The sequence below is a fragment of the Desmodus rotundus genome, chromosome 8 (genome assembly GCF_022682495.2).
Source record: "Desmodus rotundus isolate HL8 chromosome 8, HLdesRot8A.1, whole genome shotgun sequence".
In the NCBI taxonomy this organism is placed as follows: domain Eukaryota; kingdom Metazoa; phylum Chordata; class Mammalia; order Chiroptera; family Phyllostomidae; genus Desmodus; species Desmodus rotundus.
In genome coordinates, this window is record NC_071394.1 from 94,038,287 (window position 1) to 94,063,897 (window position 25,611).

At 44.9% G+C, this 25,611-nt stretch overlaps 1 protein-coding gene across 7 annotated transcripts in view; it reads right to left on the reverse strand.

The window, feature by feature from the left end:
- Positions 1-25,611, reverse strand: part of SRGAP3 (SLIT-ROBO Rho GTPase activating protein 3) — a 348,421-nt gene that overhangs the window by 98,778 nt on the left and 224,032 nt on the right. For all 7 annotated transcript variants that reach the window (XM_053929334.1, XM_053929335.1, XM_045192165.2 and 4 more), the window contains one exon: positions 19,375-19,537. In XM_053929334.1, coding sequence (XP_053785309.1) covers positions 19,375-19,437 — 63 coding nt within the window. In that variant the 5' untranslated portion in view covers positions 19,438-19,537. The remainder of the gene's footprint in view (positions 1-19,374; positions 19,538-25,611) is intronic.

The following is a 25,611-nucleotide window of genomic DNA, read 5'->3' on the forward strand; positions in this document are numbered from 1 at the left end:
TAAGCAGTGAACAGATAGCCAACCTATCGGATGCACAGTTCAAAGCACTGGTTATCAATATGCTCACAGAATTGGTTGAATCTGTTCGAAAACTAGGTGAAAAAATGAAGGCTATGCTAAGAGAGACAAAGGAAAATGTACAGGGAACCAATAGTGATGCGAAGGAAACTGGGACTCAAATCAACGGTGTGGACCAGAAGGAAGAAAGAAACATCCAACCAGAAAAGAATGAAGAAACAAGAATTCGGAAAAATGAGGAGAGGCTTAGGAACCTCCAGGACATCTTGAAACGTTCCAACATCCGAATTGTAGGGGTGCCAGAAGGAGAAGAGGAAGAACAAAAAAGTGAAAACTTATTTGAACAAATAATGAAGGAGAACTTCCCCAGTCTGGCAAAGGAAATAGACTTCCAGGAAGTCTAGGAGGCTCAGAGAGTCCCAAAGAAGCTGGACCCAAGCAGGAACACAACAAGGCACATCATCATTACACTACCGAAGATGAAACAGAAGGAGAGAATCTTAGAAGCAGCAAGAGAAAAGAACACAGTTACCTACAAAGGAGTTCCCCTAAGACTGTCAGCTGATTTCTCAAAAGAGACCTTACAGGCAAGAAGGGGCTGGAAAGAAGTATTCCAAGTCATGAAAGGAAAGGACCTACATCCAAGATTACTGTATCCAGCAAAGCTATCATTTAGAATGGAAGGGAAGATAAAGCGCTTCTCAGATAAGGTCAAGTTAAAGGAGTTCATCATCACCGAGCCATTATTATATGAAATGTAAAGGGACTTACCTAAGAAAAAGAAGATAAAAAATAGGAACAGTAAAAATGACAGCAAACTCACAGTTATTAGCGACCACACCTAAAACAAAAACAAGAGCAAACTAGGCAAACAACTAGAACAGGAACAGAACCATAGAGATGGAGATCACATGGAGGGTTGTCAATAGGGGAGTGGGAGGGGGAGAGGGGGGAAAGGTACAGAGAATAAGTAGCATAGATGATAGGTGGAAAATAGACAGGGGGAGGGTAAGAATAGTGTAGGAAATGTAGAAGCCAAAGAACTTATAAGTATGACCCATGGACATGAACTATAGGGGGGGAATGTGGGAGGGAGGGGGTGGACAGGATGGAGTGGAGTGAGGGGAGGGAAATGGGATAACTGTAATAGCATAATCAATAAATATATCAAAAAAAATTTTTGTACATGCCACATATCTTCTTGTCTCATCTGGATTTTCCCTTGTTCGTTATTGTTGTAGGAAGATTGTTTTAGTTTTATATAATGGAATTAATATTTTTTCTTACGGTTTGTGCTTTTTTATTTTTAACATAAATAAAACATTCTTTTTATGTTTCTTTTCCTACCCCCAAGGTTTTAAATATAACTCTCACACTTCCAAAAGTTTTAAAGTTTTGCTTTTTACCTTTAGCACTTTAGTCCATGTATAATACAGTTTTATGAACTAAGGTAAAAGTCTTATTTTTTTCCATAGGAAAGAATATGGGTGTGATGTGAGTGTGCATAAAACCACTTCATGAAGTAACAAGACGAGGGTGGCCAACCACGCAGTCACCCCATGTATGAAGTACTCTGTCCTTCCCCCGATCTGTAACGCACCTTCACCCTGCACTGTGTTCCCTGTGCAGACAGGCGGTCAGTCCCATTGGTCAGTTTGCCTTGCGGCTCTAGCGCCACCTGTTCTACTGATTATCACTTTAGGGAAGTCTTGATAGTCTGATGAGGCAAATACTCAAAAAAACCCAAAATAATAATAATAATAATAATAACAACAACAACAACAATAATAAACAGACCTTATTTTTTAAATTATGGTGTAATAAAGTTACAAATTAAAGGCAAGTAAAAGCTTTCCAAAAATCTTTGAAACTAAAATAAACCTAAGTTTGAATAATTCATAAGGCAAAGAATAAATTGTAATGCAAATTATGAAACATTTATATCTGAATGACAATGAAAGCATTACTTATCAAGGCTTCTAGGATGTAGTTAATTTGTAGCATTAATGGTATTAATTTTCAATCATTCTTGTTTTATAATGTATGTATTTTTAAATTACATTTTCTAATTGAATGTGGTGGGCACACAGGAACATTAATTTTTTTATATTGATCTTGTAACCAGTCATCTTGTTGAACTCTCTTTGGCAGTAAGTATGATATTTGCTATTGGTTTTTGGTAAATAACCTTTGTCGAGCTAAGGAAGTTCCTATTTATTCCTAATTCGCTAAGAGTTTGTGGCTTAAATGGTAAAAAGTTAGAAGCATTGCCTTTTAAAGGTCAAGAGTGCCACTTCTTTCCCATTCCCTTCACACTGTACCAGCTGGAGGTCCTAACCGATACAATAAGGCAAGAAAAAGAAATAAGAGGCTATCAAGGAAGAGATAAGACCACCATGGTTTAGAAATAATCAGTGAGTTGTTTCCTGAGCACATTTTTTACTTCTGACCCTTTATTTAACCTGTGTACCCGAATAAAATATTCCTTTACCCCAATCTTAATTCTTAATCTTACTCTCCAATCTTAATTCTCACTAAATTGTTTCTCAAAGTCCAATAATCATCCCAATAATAGCTAATATTTATTGATTACTTACTGTGTACCAGGTAGGGATTTTATATTATTATTTTTTTAATCCTCACAACAACCCCATGAAGGAGGTTATCATTAGTTCCATTTTGAAACTGAAGAGACTCAGAGGATCGAGGGATTAGGATGAGCTCACATGGCCTGAAAGTGGGAGAACAGGAATTGAGCCAGAGAGTCTGTCCGTAACCCTAACCGCTGCATTAGACTACAATATCGGCCTAGCTGTTCCTGGTACAGGACCCAGACTTTCTGCCCGCGGGCCTTTCCTTTGGTCTGGGATCCTGTCTCTCCTTTTTCCTGAATCTCTGAGTATGTTTGAGGACACAGTGATGCGCTGCCAGCCAGATCCCCTTTAGGACTGACTGACTCATGGACTTGTTCCCCCAGCTATGAGAACTGCTGCCAGCAGACACCCCTAGCTGTCAGCCTTTTTGGGAACTACCTCAGATAAAAAGGCAACTGCCCAAGGCCACACCCCCTTCTGGGAACAACTTGAGGGTATAAAGGTCCACCCAGCCTCCTTGCCATAACCCAGAACAACTCAGAGGGCACCCCAGCTTCAGAGCTACCAAGGACTCAGTTGAGGCCTTTGTTGTGACTGCACCATGACCCACCTTCTCCACTGGCTGACTCCCTTTCCTTCTACAGGTGGGCACCCCAAGACCACTAGCTAATATACCTCTGCATCATAATCACTGTCTCAGAATCAGCTTTCCAGGGAACCTACTGGGATAGATGCTAATCTTTCAAGGCTCACTTCAAATGCTGCTTCCCCAACGTAAAACCTTCCCCGAATTCCCTCCACCCCACACTGGCCCAGATTGGAGGTCCTCCTCTGTCTGAAACAACTTCCCTCTCTGCTGTATTTGAATCACTGCTACACATCTGTCTTCACTTCCATTCTACACTGTGAGCTCCTTGGGTGAGGGTATCATGTCTGACTCATTTCTCTGTCTTCTTTAGCACTGGCCTTTACAACTGGGCTCTGGAGTCAGACAAATCTAGATCCCAATCCCAGCTCCACCTATATCAGCATCAGCTTTCTCATCTGAAAAATTAAGTGATGATAGCATCTTACTCCTAGGCTTTAAGAATTAAATGTCTATAGAATGCTTAGCCCAGCATTCTATACTGGCACACAGTAAGCACTCGCTAATTGTTATTTATAATCAATGTTTATCTACTGTCATGATAGTACTAATATATGTTTATTGAATGCATTGGGAATGCCTGATGGTGACCAGCGCAGCAAGCTGTACTAGAAGGGTAAGCATTCACAACTTCATCTCCCTGGGAGATGGTAGAGACTGGCTGAAAGTTCCTCATGCCTTGGCAGCCTGCCCACTTTGCACTTGCGCTCTCGCTCTCTCTCTCTCTCTCTCTCTCTCTCTCTCTCCATGCAGACCTCAGAGCTGGACCCTCCAGTATGCAAACCCTCACTCTCTCCTTCAACCCAATAATAAAAAGTAAACTTGGCTTTGAATCCAAGGCCATTGGTGCTTTTGATCTTGGTTACAAAGCAAAGCAATTATTGCACACAAAAGCCCCAATTTATTTATGAAATGCGACAGACATCTTCGAGGCAGGAATGAAAAAGCTCACTTAAGACCAAGCCCTTATTGCCACACAGTGAATGGCTGCTTTCAAACACAAGCCCCCAAAATGCTCTCTCTTCTCTGCTAAGAGTTTTTCCTCATTAGCGCTTCCTCTAGAACACCACAGCTTCCAACAATCGAATTCACTTCACTGCCTGGCAAGTAATTAAATTCTGCAAGCATCAGAGCATAGAATAATGGGTGGCTATTGTTAAGGAAGCTGAGGCTGGAAATGAAATGGATTTCAGTGCCCAGTCTCAGAAATGGTTGGGGTGGGAAGGGAGAGCAAGCAGGATGCAGATGGAACCTCCCACTGGTGCACCACGGGGGGTAGTGGTTTCAGTTCCAGACCTGGAGTCAAATACCTGCATTTGGGGCCAGATTCTGCACTTACCAGAGGAGGAGGGGGGCTCAGTTTCCTTACTTGGAAAACAAGGAGTTTGGACTAGGTAGGCCATTCTCCATGTGTGGTCCCCCAGACAAGCAGCAACAACATCATCTGGGAACTTGTTAGCAATGCAGATTCTCAGGCTTCACTCAGACCTACTGAGTCAGAAACTGTGGGAATGGGGCCCAGCATTCCATGTTTCACAAGCCTTCCAGGGGATTCTGAAGCTAGAATTTGTACACCAACCACTGGTAGGTAACGTTTAAAGATGAGGCCACAAACTAAAATGCATAAAGGTTGGGGAGGCAAAACAAAGGAGCCAAGTAGGTGTGATACACTAGACAATAGCGGGTCCACAGGCAGTGGAGAGAGTGTGCCCTGATTAAAGGGGCCAGCAGCTACTGGGTTTCAGCCAAGTACTGCCAAGTATGAACCCTCGTGGATCTGGTATTTGCAGCGCTTCTGATTTCTTAAGAGAAACACAAAATCATGATTTTTATGTGAAATCCCAAAATTTTAAAATGTTGATTTAATTTTCTTTTTTTTAAATTATATTTTATGGAGGGAGAAGGAAGATGGCGGCAACATAGGTGGGAGCAGAATTCACTTCCCCTCAGTGCCAGGGAAATACCTAGCTGATCTGAGGAGCAGAGCGAACAGCCAACAGTACTCCAGCATATACGAAGATTAGAGACCAAAGATAGAGGACACTGAAAGATCTGACGGTAAGAAGAGTGCTCAAGGACAATAAGGTCCCCGGGACCCGGGACCCGGGACCGCGCGGTACAAGGGCTGCAGAGGCGCCAGCCCTGGCGCAGGGGCCGCTGCAGGAGTCCTGAGAGAGGGCCAGGCTGCGCTGTGAGCAGCCAGGTGCTTGATTGGACCAGGGGGGCTTGAAAAGGAGGAATTTCTCAAAAAGAAAAAGAAAATAGAGACACTCAGGGGCTAGTTAGAGAACTCTCGGTGGTGGCCGAGGCCCCTGGCGCCCCTCCCCCCTCCGCCCCTGGACTGCGAACGGGGAACGCGGGATAAGCAGCACCGGCGCTCACCTGAGGTCCGGTTGCGCGCGGTAGCGCGCGCGCAGATTAGCGAACGGGGCCGTACATGAAACCCCGGAGGGGCGCCCACACCTGAAACCTCCGAGATCTTTTGGAGCAGAGACTAGCTGCTCCACCCACAGACCCAAAACCTCGGAACCGAGGACCGCGTGATTCGGTCCCAGGGCGGCCCCGCCCACCCGAGAGTCTCAAGCCCCGGACAGCTGGATCGGGCCCCCAAGCGTAGAGCCTCTGGCTCCGCGGCGGGCTGCGCGCTCACCAAGCGTAGGGCCGGCTGGATGCGCACTTCCCAAGCACAAAGGGGCTGGCGAGAGACGTAACACCAAGGCGGCTGAACCAGCAGTTTGCGGCGCGCCAGCCTCCCTAGCCTGGGCGGCTCGATCGGTCGGCCGGCTGCGCTCTCAGAGCCCAAATAACGTCACAAACCCGAAGCGGCTGGATTCCCCTGCTGCGCACGCACGCGTCCGGAGCCAAAGCGGCTGGAGCGGCCACTCGAGAGTCCCAAGAACAAAGCTGCTGGATTGGCTGATCAACGGCCTGATTGCCTGCCAGGGACCACACCTACAAAACAGTGAAGAGTGTGACCCAGGAAGGAAGAAAAGTGAAACCAATCCTTCCAACCACCGCCTCCCGTTGCACAGACAGGACAACAGCAGAAATAACCTGAACGGTTTAAAGCCAACAGAAGATTTTTTTTTTTTTTCCCTCTTTTTTTTTTTTTTTTTTTTTTTTTTCCCCTTTTCCTTTCCCCCTGAACTCCTTCTTCCTCTCTCTCTCTTTTTTTTCTTTCATTCCTTCTTCCTCCCATCCTTTACCATTTTTATGTCTTCTTCCTCCCTTCTTTTATCTATTTCTATGTTTTAATTTTTGTTAAAATTCCTTCTTATCTTGCCTCCGATCTTTCTTTAATCCTTCTTCCCTCCTTCCTCCCTTTCCTCCTTTCCTATTTCCTTTTTCCCTCCTTCCCATCTTTGGTTTTTTTTGTTTGTTTGTTTGTTTGTTTGTTTTTTCCTTTTCTTTCTCCCCCCCTTTCTATTTTTCCCACAGGTGCGACAACAAAACCTGGAGTGCTGAAAAGACTAGAGTTAGACCGTGTTAAACACATAAACGTCAGCTCAAGACCAGTGAGCACAGGAGAGTAAGGAGACAGCACCACCGAATCCCATTGGCATTCTACCATAGAAGTTCATATCATAAACCCAGGGATTCAGAACAAAGCAATTTAAGAAGCAGAGGCCAACAAGAAGAGCCTCACAAACAATGGGAAGACAAAGAAACAATTCCCAAATGAAAGGAAAGGAGGAAGTCTCAGAAAGAATACTAACCGAAAAAGAGGCAAGTCAACTATCAGATACTGAGTTCAAAGCAATGGTCATCAGGAAGCTCACTGAGCTCTCTGAGCTCAAAGAGAACTACCAGAAACTACAAGGAAACTACAATGAACTCACTGCAAACTATATCAACATGAAAAAGGAAATAGAAAATATCAACAAGAGCCAAGAGGAAATGAAGAATACAATTTCTGAATTGAAGAACACAGTAGAAGGAATTAAAAGCAGACTTGATGAAGCAGAGGATCGGATCAGCGAGCTGGAGGATAAAGTAGAAAAAAACACCCAGAAGGAACAAGAAAAGGAAAAGAGGCTCAGAAAGAATGAAGAGGCAATAAGGGAAATGCAGGACAACATGAAACGTAACAACATCCGTATAATAGGAATACCAGAAGGAGAAGAAGAAGAGCAAGGGATAGAAAACCTGTTTGAAAAAGTAATGATGGAAAATTTCCCTAATCTGAGGAGAGAAAAAGTCACCCAAATCCAGGAATCACAGAGAGTCCCAAACAAGAGGAACCCAAAGAGACCCACTGCAAGACACATCATAATTAAAATGGCAAATTTCCAAGACAAAGAGAGGATCTTAAAGGCAGCAAGGGAGAAAAAGGAAGTAACATACAAGGGAGCCCCAATAAGGTTAGCAACTGACTTCTCAATGGAAACGCTCCAAGCCAGAAGAGAATGGCAAAAAATATTCCAAGTAATGAGAACCAGAGGCCTCCAACCAAGACTACTTTACCCAGCAAGGCTCTCAATCAAGATAGAAGACCAAATAAAGAGCTTCCCAGACAAAAGAAGTCTAAAAGAATACAGCTCCACCAAACCAGCTCTGCAAGAGATGCTAAAGGGACTGCTTTAAGGAAAGGAAGGAAAAGAGAAAGACAGAGGAACACAGGTAGGAAATAATGGCAATGAATAACTACCTATCGATAATAACCTTAAATGTAAATGGATTAAATGCTCCAATCAAAAGACATAGAACAGCTGAATGGATAAGAAAACATGACCCACACATATGCTGCCTACAAGAAACCCATCTCAGGACAAAAGACTCACACAGACTGAAAGTGAAGGGCTGGAAACAAATTTTCCAAGCAAACGGACAGGAAAAAAAAGCAGGGGTAGCAATACTCATATCAGACAAAATAGACTTCCAAAGAAGGGCCATAAAGAGAGACCCAGAAGGTCACTTCATAATACTCAAAGGAAGAATCCACCAAGAAGACATAAACATTATAAATATATATGCACCCAACATAGGAGCACCCAAATACATAAAGAAAATCTTGGAGGATTTCAAGAAAGATATTGACAGCAACACAATTATAGTAGGGGATTTTAACACCCCACTATCAAAAATGGACAGGTCTTCCAAACAAAAGATTAACAAAGATATTGTGTCACTTAACAATACCCTAGAGGAAATGGACTTAACTGATATATACAGAGCTTTTCATCCCAAAGAAGCAAAATACACATTCTTTTCAAGTGTCCATGGATCTTTTTCAAAGATAGACCACATGATAGGACACAAAGCAACCCTCAACAAATTCAAGAAAATTGAAATCATATCAAGCATCTTCTCTGACCACAAGGGTCTGAAACTAGAAACCAACCCCAAGGGTAAAAACCCAAAACACTCAAAATCATGGAGACTGAATAGCATGCTATTAAACAATGAATGGGTCAAGAACGAGATTAGGGAAGAAATCAAAAACTTCCTGGAAACAAATGAAAACGAACTCACAACAACCCAAAACCTATGGGACACAGCTAAGGCAGTCCTGAGAGGGAAGTTCATAGCAATACAGGCCTACCTTAAGAAGTTAGAAACAGTTCACACAAACAACCTAACCCTACGCCTACAAGAACTGGAGGAACAACAACAAAGACAGCCCAGAGCAAGCAGAAGGAAGGAAATAACCAAGATCAGAGCAGAACTAAATGACATAGAGACTAAAAGCACAATTGTAAGGATCAATGAATCCAGAAGCTGGTTCTTTGAAAAGATAAACAAAATCGACAAGCCTTTAAGTAGGCTTATCAAGAAGAAAAGAGAGAGGATCCAAATAAACAGAATTAGAAATGAAAGTGGAGAGATTACAACTGATACCACAGAAATACAAAGGATCGTAAGAAATTACTATGAAGACCTATATGCTAAGAAATTTGAAAACCTAGATGAAATGGACACATTTCTAGAAAAATATAATCTTCCAAAACTGACTGAAGAAGAAGCAGAAAACCTGAACAGACCAATATCAGCAAAGGAAATTGAAGCAGTCATCAAGAAACTCCCATCACACAAAAGCCCTGGACCAGATGGTTTCACAGGAGATTTCTACAAAGCATTTAAGGAAGAACTAACCCCTATCCTTCACAGACTATTCGAAAAAATCCAAACTGATGGAAGACTCCCAAACTCTTTTTATGAAGCCAACATCATCCTAATCCCAAAACCAGATAAAGACACAACGAAGAAAGAAAACTTCAGGCCAATATCGCTGATGAACATAGACGCTAAAATTCTCAACAAAATATTAGCAAACCGCATCCAGCAATATATTAAAAAGATCATCCACCATGACCAAGTGGGATTCATCCCAGGGATGCAAGGATGGTACAATATTCGCAAATCAATAAACATAATACATCACATCAACAACAGCAAAGACAAAAATCACATGATCATATCAATAGATGCGGAAAAAGCATTCGATAAGATACAGCACCCATTTCTGATAAAAACACTCAGCCAAGTGGGAATAAAGGGAGCAGTCCTCAACATAATTAAGGCCATATATGAGAGACCTACAGCCAGCATCACATTCAATGGACAAAAACTTAGAGCTTTCCCACTAAGATCAGGAACAAGACAAGGATGCCCTCTCTCACCACTCCTATTCAACATAGTATGGGAAGTCCTAGCCACAGCAATCAGACAAGAAAAAGCAATAAAAGGCATCCAAATTGGAAAGGAGGAAATGAAACTGTCACTGTTTGCAGACGACATGATAGTGTACATGGAAAACCCTATAGACTCCACTCAAAAACTACTCGACCTAATAAATGAATTTGGCAAAATAGCTGGATACAGAGTCAATACCCAGAAATCAAAGGCATTCCTGTACACCAACAACGAAACTGCAGAAACACAAATCAGGAAAAAAATCCCATTCGATATAGCAACAAGAAAAATAAAGTACCTAGGAATAAACCTAACCAAGGAGGTAAAAGACCTGTACTCAGAAAACTACACAACACTGAAGAAAGAAATTAAGGAAGATACAAACAAATGGAAGCATGTACCATGTTCATGGATTGGAAGAATTAACATCATCAAAATGGCCATACTACCCAAAGCAATTTATAGATTCAATGCAATCCCTATTAGAGTACCCATGACATATTTCACAGATATAGAACAAACATTACAGAAATTCATATGGAACCATAAACGACCTCGAATAGCAGCAGCAATTTTGAGAAAGAAGGACAAAGCAGGAGGTATCACAATACCTGATATCAAACTGTATTACAAGGCAACGGTAATCAAAACAGCCTGGTACTGGCATAAAAACAGGCTCATAGACCAATGGAACAGAATAGAGAGCCCAGAAATAAACTCAAATCTATACGATCAATTAATATTTGACAAAGGAGGCAGGAGCATAAAATGGAGCAAAAACAGTCTCTTCAACAGATGGTGTTGGGAGATCTGGACAGCTACGTGCAAAAAAATGAAACTCGATCACCAACTTACGCCATACACGAAAATAAACTCAAGATGGATAAAAGACTTAAATATAAGCCGTAACACCATAAAAGTCCTTGAAGAAAACATTGGCAGGAAAATCTCAGACATTCCACGCAGCAACATCCTCACAGACACATCCCCTAAAGCAAGGGACATAAAGGAAAGAATAAACAAATGGGACCTCATCAAAATAAAAAGCTTCTGCATGGCTAAAGAAAACAGCACCAAATTACAAAGAGAACCAACAATATGGGAAAGCATATTTGCCAATGATACCTCAGACAAGGGCCTGATCTCCAAAATATATAAAGAACTCACACGACTCCACTCCAGGAAGACAAACAACCCAATTAAAAAATGGGCAAAGGACTTGAACAGACACTTCTCCAAGGAAGACATACAGAAGGCCCAGAGACATATGAAAAGATGCTCAGCATCACTAGCCATCAGAGAGATGCAAATTAAAACCACAATGAGGTATCATCTCACACCAGTCAGAATGGCCAACATAAACAAATCCACAAACAAATGTTGGAGAGGATGCGGAGAAAAGGGAACCCTAGTGCACTGCTGGTGGGAATGCAGACTGGTGAGGCCACTGTGGAAAACAACATGGAATTTCCTCAGAAAACTAAAAATGGAACTGCCCTTTGACTCAGCAATTCCGCTGCTGGGATTATACCCTAAGAACACTGAAACACCAATCCAAAAGAATCTGTGCACCCCAATGTTCATAGCAGCACAATTTACAATAGCCAAATACTGGAAGCAACCGAAGTGCCCATCAGCAAACGAGTGGATCCAAAAACTATGGTATATTTACACAATGGAATTCTACGCAGCAGAGAGAAAGAAGGAGCTTATACCCTTTGCAACAGCATGGATGAAACTGGAGAGCATTATGCTAAGTGAAATAAGCCAGGAAGTGAGGGACAAATACCATATGATCTCACCTTTAACTGGAACATAAGCAATAGAAGGAAAAAGCAAACAAAATATAACCAGAGACATTGAAGTTAAGAACAATGTAACAATAGCAAGGGCGGGGGTGGGGGGTGGGGGCGGGGACAGTAGGTAGAGGGGATTACAGGAACTACTATAAAGGACACATGAACAAAGCCAAGGGGGAGGGTGGAGAGGGGGGAGGGAAGTGGGTTCACCTGGAGTGGGGTGAAGGGATGGGGGAAAAGGCATACAACTGTAATTAAATAACAATAAATAAATTTAAAAAAAAAAAAAAAAAAAAAAGAAATTAAAAAAAAAAAATTATATTTTATGGATTATGCTATTATAGTTGTCCCAATTTCTCTCCCTCTGCCCCCATCCATCCAGCACCTTCCTCTCCCTCAGGCAATTCCCACACCATTGTTCATGTCCATGGGTCATGCGTATAAATTCTTTGGCTACTGCATTTCCTACACTGTACTTTACATCCCCATGGCTATTCTGTAACTACCTATTTGTACTTCTTAATCCCCTCACCTCTTCACCCATTCCCCCACACCCTTCTCCCATCTGGCAACCATTAAAACACTCTGTATCCGTGATTCTGTCTCTGTTCTTGTTTGCTTAGTTTGTTTTTTAGACCTAATGTTGATAGATTTGTATTTTTTGACATTTTATTATTTATAGTTTTGATCTTCTTTTTCTTAAATAAGTCCCTTTAACATTTCATATACTAATGGTTTGGTGATGATGAGCTCCTTTAGTTTTTTCTTGTCTGGGAAGCTCTTTATCTGTCCTTTGATTCTAAATGATTGCTTTGCTGGGTAGAGCAATCTTGGCTGTAGGTCCCTGCTTTTCATGACTTTGAAAACTTTTTGCCAGTCCCTTCTAGCCTGAAAAGTTTATTTTGAGAATTCAGCTGACAGTCTTAAGGGAACTACCCTGTATGCAACTAACTGTTTTTCTCTTGCTGCTTTTAAGATTCTCTCTTTACCTTTAACTTTGATACTTTAATTATGATGTGTCTTGGAGTGGGCCTCTTTGCACCCATCTTGATTGGGACTCTCTGTGCTTCCTGGACTTGCATGTCTATTTCCTTCACCAAATTAGGGGAGTTTTCTTTCATTGTTTTTTCAAGTAGATTTCCAATTTCTTGCTCTTTCTCTTCTCCTTCTGGCACCCCTATGAGGTGAATGTTGGACCTCCTGAAGTTGTCCCAGAGGCTGCTTACACAATCCTCATTTTTTTGGATTCTTTTTTCTTCTTGTTGTTCTGATTGGTTGTTTTTTGCTTCCTTATGTTCCAAATCATTGATTTAAATTCTTGGCTTCATCCACTCAACTGTTGTTTCCCTGTAAATTGTTCTTTATTTCAGTTAGTGTAACCTTCCTTTTGACTGGATCTTTTTTATGCTGTTGAGGTCCTCACTGAGTTCCTTAACCATCCATATAACCAATATTTTGAATTCCGATTCTGTTAGATTGCTTATCTCTCTTTAGTTTAATTCTTTTTCAGGAGTGTTGATCTGTTCTTTCCTTTGAGCCATGTTTCTTTGTCTCCTCATTTTGGCAGCCTTCCTGTGTTTGTTTCTATGTATTAAGTAGAGCTGCTATGACTCCCTGACTTGGTAGCGTGGCCTAATGTAGTAGGTATTCTGTAGGGTCAGTGGCACAGCCTCCCCTATCACCCAAGCTGGGTACTCAAGGTGCAGCCTTCGTGTGGGCTGAGTGTACCCTCCTCTTATAGTTGAGCTTTGATTGCTGTTCGCAGATCAATGGGAAGGATTTACCCAGTCCAGTCAGCTGCAAGGACTGGCTGTGACCACTGACCACCACCCTCCATCCTCCATGGAGAATCAGCTGTGCAGGGGCAGGGTGATGGTGCTCTGATATGGTCTATAGCTGTTACTGGGTTCACAGGCTCTGGGATTTTCTGGGTGGTGCAGACCAAGGTCGGCCCCCACCTGTTGTGCCTAGGGCCACTCTGCCTGGGCTATAAAGCAATTAGAGATGGCTGCTACCTTTGCTGGGCTTAGAAGTTCCCATGTGAAGCCAAACTGTGAATCTAGGCTGACTGCTGCTAGTACTGGGCCTGAGGTCACTTATCAAGTGGTGCAGAGGCTAGGGGCTCACTGAGGCCAGCTGTTGCTTGTTTGAGAGGATTTAGGAAGTTGTGCAGCATGAGCCAAGACCAGACATTTATATGAAAAAGTCACTGTCAACTGTTTGGGTGGGCCTGTAAATTGGGTGGGAAGGAGTCTCAGGGGATTTCTAGGGTGAGGCAAACAGTGTCAGCCAGGTTGATGGAGTCTCAGATATGGCACCATCCTGCCAGCTCTGTGGCTCTGTGGGGGAAAGGTTCAGAAAAGGGACAATGGCCTCTGTCCACCTTTTTGTCTGGGAGAAAGCTGACCCCCAGCACTTGCCTTGATGCCAGACACTTCACTTCTTCGCTGTATGCCACTGGTGCCTTTCAAGCTGCTACCCCAGTGCTGGATCTCAGAAGGAGTGAGTCTGAGCAAGTCTGTGTATGGGTTCTTCAAGGGAAACTGCTTGGAACTCCAGTAATTTCTTCCACCAACTCAGTCTCTGATGTTTTTTGCAGCCCCCATAAGTTAAGTCCCCATAACTTATGGGGACTTATCTTCCTGGCACTGAAACCTTGGACTGGGAGGCCTGTTGTGGGTCTGGGACTCCTCACTCCCAAGATATCCCTCCCAAAGTTTTATCCATTACACATGGATGTGGGACCAGCCTGTTCTGAGTCTGTGCCCCTCCTACCAGTCTGGATGGACATGGTTTCCTTCATTCTGTAGTTATCAGACTTCCATTCAACTTGATTTCTGATCTGTGATGGTTGCTCTATAATTTAGTTGTATTTTGATGTGGTTGTGTGAGGAAGTGAGCCATGTTTACTTATGCCACCACCTTGACGGGAAGTCTCCACCCTGAAGTTTTTCTTGACTGGCTATCTAATTTTCTTAACATAGCGAGGGCCAAGCAGATTACCCTTGAAAACCGAATTCAGCTGTGGACCACCACTTTGCCACCTCCATTGTGAGTTGCCTTGGACCACCATCATGATGTACTGTACCCACTGTGCTCCTGCCTTTCTCCTAACACTGAACCCCCTCTTCCCTTCCACACTGGTAGACTCCCATTCATCCTTTAACACCCAACTCAAGAGTCACCTTAAATGTATCTCATTCTCAACTCTCTGCCCCACTTTCCACCTCTCCACTAAGAACATACAGGAGAATCAAACATATGGCCAAAGAATTGACACAGAGAAGAAGCTAACACCAAGGAGGAAGATACAGAGAAGTAATAAGACAGGCTTTTCCCACAGAGGAAGAATTAGGACCTCTTAAAAAAGTTACCCCATTGCTGCTTGAAAAATCACTTAAATAAGAACACTGATCCCATTTGACCAGAATCTAATATAATAAAGTTTTAAAAGGGCAAGTATAAAAAAAAAAACCCCAAAAACAAAAAACTAAGTGCAGAATCCATAGGATAGATTAAAAAACAGTTGGTACAAAAACACCTGGGGATTTGAGCTGAGAGTTCAGGGTGAGTCAACCACGTGATGAGACTATCATGAAAAAGGCAAAATGCCATCACAGATTTCATTATTAGAAATGAAGAGTCAACATAGCCCTGCTCTCCTCTAGGCTGGGAAAACCAGAGTATTCTGAATGGTCCTGAATATTAACTTCTGTGGGTCAGAAAAGACCCAGGGTTGACCCAGGGAGAGTATCCCTGGTGGGGAGGAAACACAAAGCCACATCACAGAGGGACAAGTGGAGGAACCTAGAATGTTACCCAGTGGAGGGAAATACCTGGGTGGGTGATCACAACTCCTGTCTCCTTCAAGCAACTGACAGGTTTCCATGTAAATTTGAGTGATGTGGCCCTCAAGTGTATGACCAAGCCCTCTGAGTAGGAACATTGTAAGATTTATCTCAACATTGGGGAGAATTTTTTATTAACCACAGTTGTCCCCAAATAGAATGAACCATCCTGAGAGGTAATGAATGCCCTTTATTGAGGGAGATCTAGAAGAGGGAGGATGAATACTCTTATGGAGGATGATAAAAGGACTGGAACATAAAGCCTAGTAGACATCTGTTGATTTAATACACCCCAGTTCATGGGGAATCGCCCCTCACTCATTCTCTGCCACATGCATCAGGTGAAATTGAGTATACACTTGGCTTCAGGGGTGGGTGTGTTTCTCAGGCCTGGTCAGTCCACACTGCATCCCCCAGCCACAGGTAGGAGTGTTCATATGACTCACACTGGGCCAATCAGAGCCCATAAGACTCAATTCTGGAAAAAGGGAGTTCTTCCTTTCCACTGAACCTGAAACAGGTAGGATGTAAGCCTGAAGCTGCCAGGGGCCCTCTGATTATCACATGGAAAGAGACTGACTACAGAAGAGCCCTTCACTGTCTCTCCTTAAAAAGGGTGTGTAGAGCAGGGCAGGAATTAGAGCAGAGCCGCAGAGAAACTGAATTCCTTTGTGCCCTGGAAGTCCCCCATGCCTGAAGCCAGGCTTGGCTCTACATAGCTTGTAAATTCCCTTTCTTCTCTCAAGCAGGTTGAGCTGGGTTTCTGTTGTTTGCAACTATAATAGTCCTGATCCTGCTAATGACCTCCAAAACCCCATCCAGTTCCATTCTGCTATGGTGGACCTCACACTTAAAGCAAGGACCACCTGCATGTACAAGTCTATTTGAATGGATGAATCCTAAAATGGCTTCTGGAATTTGAAGTGCTTCCTCTAGCCATGTAAATAAATTCTGCTACAAAAGGGAAAATGGAGAATCACGAAAAGGTAGTTATTAAGTCAAATAGCATCTTGCATCTGTGAGAAGCCAGCAGTCAAGGCAGCTACCCCAGGCCCAAGCCCAGGAAGGACACCTGGCCTGGAAGCCACTCCCACCTCCTGCAGATGCATTGCTAGAGCATGAAGTGACGGGTGATGAAGGAACACACACACCCCCACCCCACTGCCCCACCCCAAGTGTTATCTATCTCAGGAATGCAGAGGGGGCTCTTCAGGGTCACTGGTGAGCCACCATTCAGTGAGCACCAACTGAAAGCCAAGCCTGTGCTATACACTTGGCCTACATCTATTCTTCAAAACAGGCCCCTGATAAAGACATTGTCACCATCTCAATTTCCCAATTGAGAAAACTAATGCTCAGAGAGACTTGCCCAGTGTCACACAGTTATTGAGAGGCAGTTCTGAGAGATTCCAAAACCCCAGCCACACTGCCACCTGCCAGTGATGAGAACAGGCCCAAAGTCACCAAGTCTGGGTTCTCCTGGCAGCTGCTCAGGCTTCACCTCCTCATCTATAAGATGGGTGAGTGATGAGCCCATTCCCCAGTCTGACCAGACAGCAGCCCCTGCAGTGAGGCCTGCAGGAACTCGTATCAGGTAAGAAGTGCAGCCTCAGTGCCAAGATTATCTATAACCAACGCAACACAAAGGGCTGTGCTGGGCTAAATCAGCCAGCGAGGCCCTGTCTCCATCTCTCTCCTGGCCCACAGGGGCTGGGTCGTTTCCTTTGTTCCACAGGCACAGGCCTGGTAACAAGGCAGCTAGGAGCTCAGCTGTAGAAATTTTTTCATTATTTTCCACCCTGTTAACCTCATCACAAGTGAGGCTGCTGTCAGCCTAAATGAGAACAGAAAAGATTCATCTCGCTTGTCCCCAGCCTCAGCTCAGAAGAAAGACCCTTCATTTCCTAAAGGCTCTGATGACCCTTTATTTCTGAGTCATTCCCACCCAGGAAACAAGCTGTGACAGTGGCAGCAGGCAGAGGCCTGTGATGGGACCAAGTGACCTGAATCACTTCAGTGTGGCTTTGCAAAGCACTATGCGATTTTTTTTAATTGCACTGTATTTACCTTCCTAATTATGTTTGCTTATGCAAATATTAAACTTAGACTATGTTTCCTTAACATGGCCCCAGGAGGACACCAGAGCACACTGAGCTGAGTGGAAGGAAGGAACTAGCCTGTGACTACAGTTTGCTATAGAAGTCATCCTCAGAAGGGATAATCCTAGTACAGACCATGAAGAGATTATTATATTTCATATCATCTAGTCCTCTTCCTGTGCTTCTAGCAATCCCAGGTCACCTTTCCAGAGCATTTAGCCCCAGGGGCTGTTTTCCATGCTTTCTTTGGGATTAAAAACCTTCTTAATCCTTCCAACTGCCCAGTGGATATTTCTACCCCCACCTCACAAATGAAGCCGAGGCTCAGAGAGTATACGGAACAAGTTTGAAGAATAATGACGGAGAGCTAATGATGGAACCAGAATTATGACCCCAGGAATTTCAAGAGTTCTGGACACAAAGACCACACCCTGAACCACTTCTCCACAACTTCCTCCTTCACAGGCACTGTTTCCTTTAACCCTCCTGCTGCTCCTGGGAAGGGGACCTTAAGGCCATTCACAAGACAAAGAGGATGAGGCTCAGGAAGACTAGATAAATGGCTTGCCCACTTTACAAATGAGAAAACTGAAGTTCACAGAAGTGAGTTCAGTTCTTTGGACTTGCACACAGCACCTAGTGTTTGCTCCATGCTGTGCAAGGAGCTTGGGATACTGAGACCTCAGGGGCATAAACCGTGACTGCACTGGGCTTCTGGGCCTTCACAGGGTAAAACCTTTCTCAAAGCAACCAAGCAGTCTGTTAAAAGACTTAAAAACAAGCCTTTAATCTCCCAATTCCCACTGGAGAAACTGAAACTAGGAAATAGCAGTGAATGTGACAAAGGTGTATGCAGGGTCCAGCACAAATAACATCCCTGTTTTTCTATTACAAAATCTTTTATTACAAAATCATAAGCATGTAATTCTGTAACATAACAATATCACACTCAAGCACATCATCTGACATTTTAGGTGAAATAACCAAATTGCTGCCCATCTTGTGTGAGACATTCACATACCCTGCCCACCACACTCCAGCAGGCGCTGCTTCTGCTGAACCCTGTGTATCACACAACATCGCTCGCAGAGCATGGTTTATAAGAGTAAAACAATGGAATAACTCAAGTGTTCGACAATAGGACATTGGTTAAATAAATTAGGGCACATTGTATAATGAAATATTATTAATCATTCAAAAATGTTATGGAAATATATTTATTGACATGGGAAAATTCTACAACAAAGTGTTACATAACTTTTAGGTGACGAGCAGACAGTAAAATCATTCATGCAGTCTGATCTCACTGGGGAAAGTACATGTGTAAACTGGCACGTGTACAAAAATGAGCACTCATAGAAAATGTGTTTGCATATGTACATGATACAAAACACCGATGACACTAAAGTGATTACTGCTGAGTGATAACATTTTATTTCTGTGTGTGTACTTATGTCCATTTTCCCAAATTTCCTGCAACAAATATGAACTGCTTACTTTTTCGTGAAAAGGTTTTTATTTTTGTGGTGGTTGCGACAATGGTTGAGCCACCAGCCACATCCAAGCTTCAAACTCAGGGTCTGGGATGCCAAGTCCAGCCCTCGGCCCCTTGTACCCATCAACACACCTGACCCCTGGTCTCATATCCCCAAACCACACACCACCCTGGCTGGCACAGTGTTGCCATGGCCAGCCTGGCGCAGAGACCCAGGCAGGCCAGTGGGTTTGTTTGCCTACCTTTTTGAAGAGTCTGATGACATCCTCACTGATCTGTGAAAGGCGGACGATGACATTGTTCATGAAGATGTCATTGAGGGTGGCATGGTCTCGGCTCTCCCTCCTGGTCTGATGCAGAACCAGATACCAGCAGTTCACCGGCGAGAGGAGGTACTGGTCCTTCCTGTGGAAACCGAGACAGCTTGGGTTGGCCTCACTGAAACTGCCATCCAGACAGTGTTCCACAGTGTCACTCACCATGGCTCTTTTGACTCTCATGGGGCCCTTTCAAGCTCAGTTTTATTCTAACACACTCCCAGTTTGGGAAACGGATACTACGGAAGCTGAAGTGACCCTCCCAAGGTCCCAGAGCCGTGCTGGGGCCCAAACTCAGGTCTTTGACTCCTGTTCCATCTAGTCCCCCAGAGCATATGGCATTTGCTACGTGCTTCTCTGCCTTCTAGGAAGAAGTGGCCTTCCCCAGGGCTAAGAAATAACAAACCATTTGTGTTTGAAATACTTGTGTGAGTTCCAGAACTATGCAGTGGAAAGAACAAAATGTGAACACTTCCCTTTCCCTTTTCTGCCTGCCCCAGCTCCTGGGGTCCCCTCAGGTTCTTAACCCCTTGGTCCTCCCCCAGGACATGGGCCTGGAGAGTTTCAGGTTCTGTATTTGGGAGGAGGGATTAAGGAAAGCTACTTTGAGTAAACTACACATAAGGCAAGTAAATCTTTGTCCTATAATGATGGATAGATTCTTAGCATCTTCTGGCTGAGCACTGTGCTAAACCAGGGTTTCTCAAAGTGCAATCCTCAGACCACCAACAGCAGCAGCACCTGGGATCTTGTTAGAAATGCAGATTCCCGAGCCCCACTCTAGACGTGCTGAGACAGAAGCTCTGAGGGCAGGCCCAGCAATGTGCATTTTAACAAACCCTCCAGGGGATGCTGATTCATGCTCAAGTCTGAGAACCGCAGATCTATATGGGCCTCTCCCTCACAACCTGTTTTACCAAAGCTTGAGAAATGGGATGCTGCCAAAAATGAACTGGATCCCTCAAAGACCCCTCTGTTAGCCTCAGCAAAGGGTATGTATATCTTATTCTCCAGAAAGGAAGAGGGAAGGGCAAAATCAGACCCCCAGTCCCATGTTACCATCTTGCCCTCCGACCCTGACTCTTCCTTTACTCCGCTTTCCATGGTGGGAAGGAGATGTTGGAAAGACAGGTTGTGAGGGAGAGGCCCATCCTCTACCCTTGAGGCTCAGGGTCCCCCAGGCCTGCCTTGCTCCACCTGTGCCCTGAGGGTGGGCTGCCTATGAGGGCTGACCACGTTACACTCTGAGCCTCCCACTATTAGTGTTTTTGAGGAAGGGAAGTCTGCTGACTCTTGCTCTGACCTTATCATCCTCTCAAAGCCAAGTGCAAGTGCTGGAAGGTGCAGCCCCAAGGGCCTCTGGGCTCCCACACCACCTCCACACCCTCACCCTGCCCAAACCCTGGGCTTGGGAAGGGTAGGTGGAGCCCCTGACACTTGACTTGGAGGAATTTTCTTCCTGTCATGAAATGAGCTAAAAGTCTGTATAGATAGCGGGAATTTGGGAGGAGGGAATTTGGTTATATAGAGAATAGATATATTAGAAACTCTCTAAGAAAAAGGGAGGAGATTTCTCCATTGTTTATAGCCTAGAGAATAAGCTAGAATACTAAAATTCAACCACCCAACCCAAATTCCTCAGCATTTACTTCCAGCCAGGTCTCAGGAGGGCTCTGGAGGAATGTGACACAGACCTGCCTTGGAGGAGCTCCTTGTCAAGTGGCTGAGGCAGAAGACAGAGACTACAGTGGAAAGTGACAAAGCCTCCTCATACATGAGAAGCTGACAGCGCTGCTCCTCCTGTGCTCTCTACCTTTCATGCAGAGCTCTTTCCCACCCGGGCCTTCACTCCCACTGTTCCCTCCACCTGGAATGCGTTAGCCCCTGCTCTGGTGGTGACTGCCTCTTTCTCTTCCTCTGGGTCTCAGTTTAAATGATACCTCCCCAGACAGCATGCCTGTGACCACACTCTAAGGCATAGGTCCTCAAAATGTGATCCCTGAGCAGCATCAGCAGCATCACTTGGGGATGTATTGGAATACAGGGCCACTCCAAACCACTCAACAAGAAACCCTGGGGGTGGGTTCAGCATCTGTGTTTTAACCAGCCCCCCAGGAGATTCCGATGCACACTCAAGTTTGTGAACATTTGCCTTAAGGAGCCTCCCCCCCACCCCCACCTATAAGTTCTTTCAAAGCAGGGAGTATTCCTGTTTTAGTGACCATATACAGTGCCAAGCAATGGGATGACACATAGGAGGTGCTATGGAAGAGAGGCCCATAAATAGAAAAAGGTCACATTCGTGCTGGGTCTTGAAGAATGGGTAGAAGTTTTCCAAATAGAGGAGCCGAGAAACATGGACTTATAGGCAGAGGTAACCGTGGATACAAAGATAGAGGAGTAGCTCAGTAGAGCAAGGATTCCAAATGTGGTAGGAGAGAATAGTTAGGACATGAGGCTGGGGAGACAGGTTAAGGGCTTGACTGGAGGGTGGGGGGCCTTGAATGACAGGAGAATGAGCTGGGCCTTTATCTTCTAGGCCACCTGGTTCTCAACCTGAGTTGCACATTAGAATCACCTGGGAAGCTTTTAAAAACACCAAGACCCAGGCCCCATTCAAGGCCAATTAAGTCAGAATCTCTGGGGATAAACCTTGGTGTTGGTATTTTTTTAAACCTTCTCTAGAATATTCTAATGTAGAAGCATGGAAGTTATTTAAGCAGAGGCATGATGTGACCAAAGTGTGTCTTAGAAAGATCACTGAGGGCAGATTGGAAGATGGAAGGATGATGGATGGGTGGATGGGTGATGGGTAAGTGAGTGGGTAGGTTGGTGGGTGAGTGGATTGATGGATAAAATGGATGGGCAGATAGGTGGATGGATGCTTGAATAAATGAGTAGTTGGTGGATAGGTAGATGGGTGTGTGCATAGGCATAGGGCTGGAGACAAGAGGACCAGTCAGGAGGTGAGCTTAGTCCAGGAGAATAAAGATAATGAGGGCCCGAGTGGTGGCCAGAGAAGGCTGAACTTGAGGGACTCCTCAATAGGAGAGCAGGATGTTGGAGACATCCTGGAAATAGAGAGTAGGAGGTAGGTGGTGATTCTGAGGTTCAGATCTCAGGCAACTGGGTGGATGCCGATGACATGAACTAAGATAAGAACTGCAAGGGAAGAGATAGGTTTGGGCAGAAAATACTTTTCACAACCCATTTTTCACTGCTTCCTAGGTGGCGATAGAAATGGGAAGATTAGAGTAAAGGAAAGATGAGATAATGAAGCTGTTACCTAAATTACTTCAGGAGCTTAGCTCAGCCTGGGATGTAAGAATTGAACAGCGTCTGGGAATTAAATGTGCAAAAGTTATGGAAGTCACAGCCAGAAGGTAAGTTTTGGGAGTGGGGGGATAAAAAAGATCTTGAAAGGGTGCGGAAGTGCTGGGATGGCTTGGGGACCATTAATTAGGCCACGTGGTCAGGGAGATAAGATAAGAGAAAGAGCAGAAAGGACAGCACATTCCTTATGAGAAGCCGTGGGCAAGAGGCAATGCAGCCTTGGATGGAATTACCGGGGGAGGCAGAATGAGTGGAGGTAAAGAGGAGAAAGGTACCCAAAAGCAAACCACGGACTTGTCAAAGTGAGCAGCTGCAGGGAAGATGAAGGTCTTGGCTCATTCTGGCTTTCACTGTTTCGTTGTCTGTCCAGGTATATGTGCCAGGACACTGTGGATGCAGCAGAGACCAGAGCAGGCAAGACCCTGATCCCCCACAAGCCTTCCACTCGAGTGAGGGAGTCATGCAAGGAAACGAGATGATGATGCAGCCTCGTAAGTGTAGTGATGGGAAGGAGGCTGTAGAGCAATGGAGGTGGTGGTGGGGTGGACATGGATGGCTCTCTGGAGGAAGCATATTCTAGACTGAGAACTAAAGGCTCGAATGCCTTTATAGGGCAGAGCTTTCAGGGTGGAGAAATATAATGAGCAAAGGCCCAGACAGTGGCCAGAGAGAGCATGTGGGTGAGCCGAACATAGCTGAGGGGGGCTACAGCATGGTGTTCTAGGGGGAAGGGGTGATAAACAAGGTTGGAGAATTAGACCAGGCCACATAGCTAAGGGCCTTTAAGTCTCAGTAGAGTGTGAGCTTTGTCTTGAGGTCAGCAGGGAGCCATCAAAGGGTTTGGAGCAGGGGAGGGAAAGGGTAAAATTGAATTTCCAAATTTCATTTTGGCTACCATGAGGAGGATGAGCTCACGGGGGCCAAGAGAGGAGGTAAGGGGCCCATGAAATACTTAGGTGGTGAACTGACTGGACTTGGACACCAAGTAGGGTTAGGGTTGGAGTTGGGGGGGGAGAAAAAGATGGTAGGACCACTCCCAACCACTCCCTTTTCCAGTTTGGGCCACTGGGAGGGCAGAGGTGGCATTTACTGAGATGAGGATGAGCCAGTCAGTGGAGGGGCATTGAAACATGACCAGTCTAAAGGGCTTTTGGAACATCCAGATGGAAACACCTGGGCTAGAGACACTCATGGAGGCCAACACGGAGTTCACAGTCTAGTGAGGGGACGGTAACCCTCAGAGAGTTCAGCAAATGCGTGTGACGTTACAGCTGCAGAGAGTGCTACAGAGGGGAGCATGGTGCCATGAGAGCGCACACCAAGGGGGACTGGCCTGGCCTGGCTTCAGGGGTCACTGAAGTGTCCCTGAGGAAGGTCTTGTGGCCAGGCTGTAAAGGAAGGAGCAAGGTGAAAAGGGTCAGAAGAGTGGACTTGGGTGACAGTCCCAGGCAGAGGGAACAGAATGGGCAAAGGCTCATTGTGGGGGCAGGAAACTCACTAGATTTAAGGAACCCCATAAGGCCAGTATGGCTGGAGCCCAGGAAGATGGTGGAGGAGGGGGCAGATGCAGGGTCTTATACCTGCAAGACCAGCACATTGATCACCGTCCTGTCAGCCATCTGGGTTGTGTGGGGACCGCAGAGAGGCGCCTAAGCCACAGATAGCACAGATGGACACTGTCCTTCCCTTTTCAGGGGGTTATTATTTCTTTGAAAGTGGGACCCCTTGGACCTGAGAGCCATTTTTGCCTGCTGCAGCTGCACTTTTGGAGGATGTCGACATGAACGTGGACCTGTGCTCTCTCGTCTGAGGTACATCTTGAGCAGCCTTTCTACTATTCCAATCTAGCATCTGAGCATCTATGCAGCAGGTGGAAGCTGCTGAGCTAAGGCATAATGTGAGAACTTTCACATATATATATATAAAATCCAGAAAAAGGCAATGAAATTTCTGGTGAGTCACAGCTTTCTTTCTTTGGCTAGCAGAACGGGTCTGAGGCTCCACGAGACTGTAGCTAGAGCAGTGAGGCCTTGCCAAGCTGGTGAGTTAGGAAAACGAAATTAGCAGTGAGCCAGCTTCTTCAGCTTCTCCGCAGGGGACCGGAAAATTCCGCTTAGCAAACAGAGTCCATTTCCAGGCCTGCAGAGTCCCAGGTTGCAGATGGATCCAAAACTACTGCCCTGGGATCATGGTCCCTCAGGGAGGAAGGCAAGCTCCTGCAGCTGACACAGTGCCCCAGACGCCAAGTTCCTGCCTCTGGCTCCCTGCTCTCTTCCAGAACATTCTTGGGCCTTGCATTGGGCTTGCTTGGGCGTTTGCCAGCAAAGCTGCCTCTGAAAAGCATTCTCTCATATAATTCCAGGGCCAAAAAGATGTGGTTAAACTCTTGCTACCTAAGCTGCCTTGGGCAGGAAATGGGATTCATTACCCTATCTTGGAGCATGAATCATTAATTCTGCAAATATTAACTGAGTGCCATCTTTTGTGCCAGGCAGTAGTAAGCAAAATGAGCCGTGCTCCCTGATGCATGGAGTTTACAGTCCAGTGGGGGCCTCAGGTGTCAATCAAATAGTCACATAAACAGATAGGAAATTCCAACAGTGGTAGGGGCCTTGAAGGAAACATGCATGGTGCCGCAAGAGTCTACCAGGTAAGGTGGAGGTGGGTGTCAGCTCACTATGCTGGTCCTTCCTGTCACTGAGACCTTAGCTGAGATGTTTCTATTTGGGGCCTTCCCTGACCCTCAGTGGCCCCCCGGTCTCTAGCATACCACCCTATTTTATTGCCATCACAACACTACCACAAACGGAACTTGTCCTGTTCATTTAC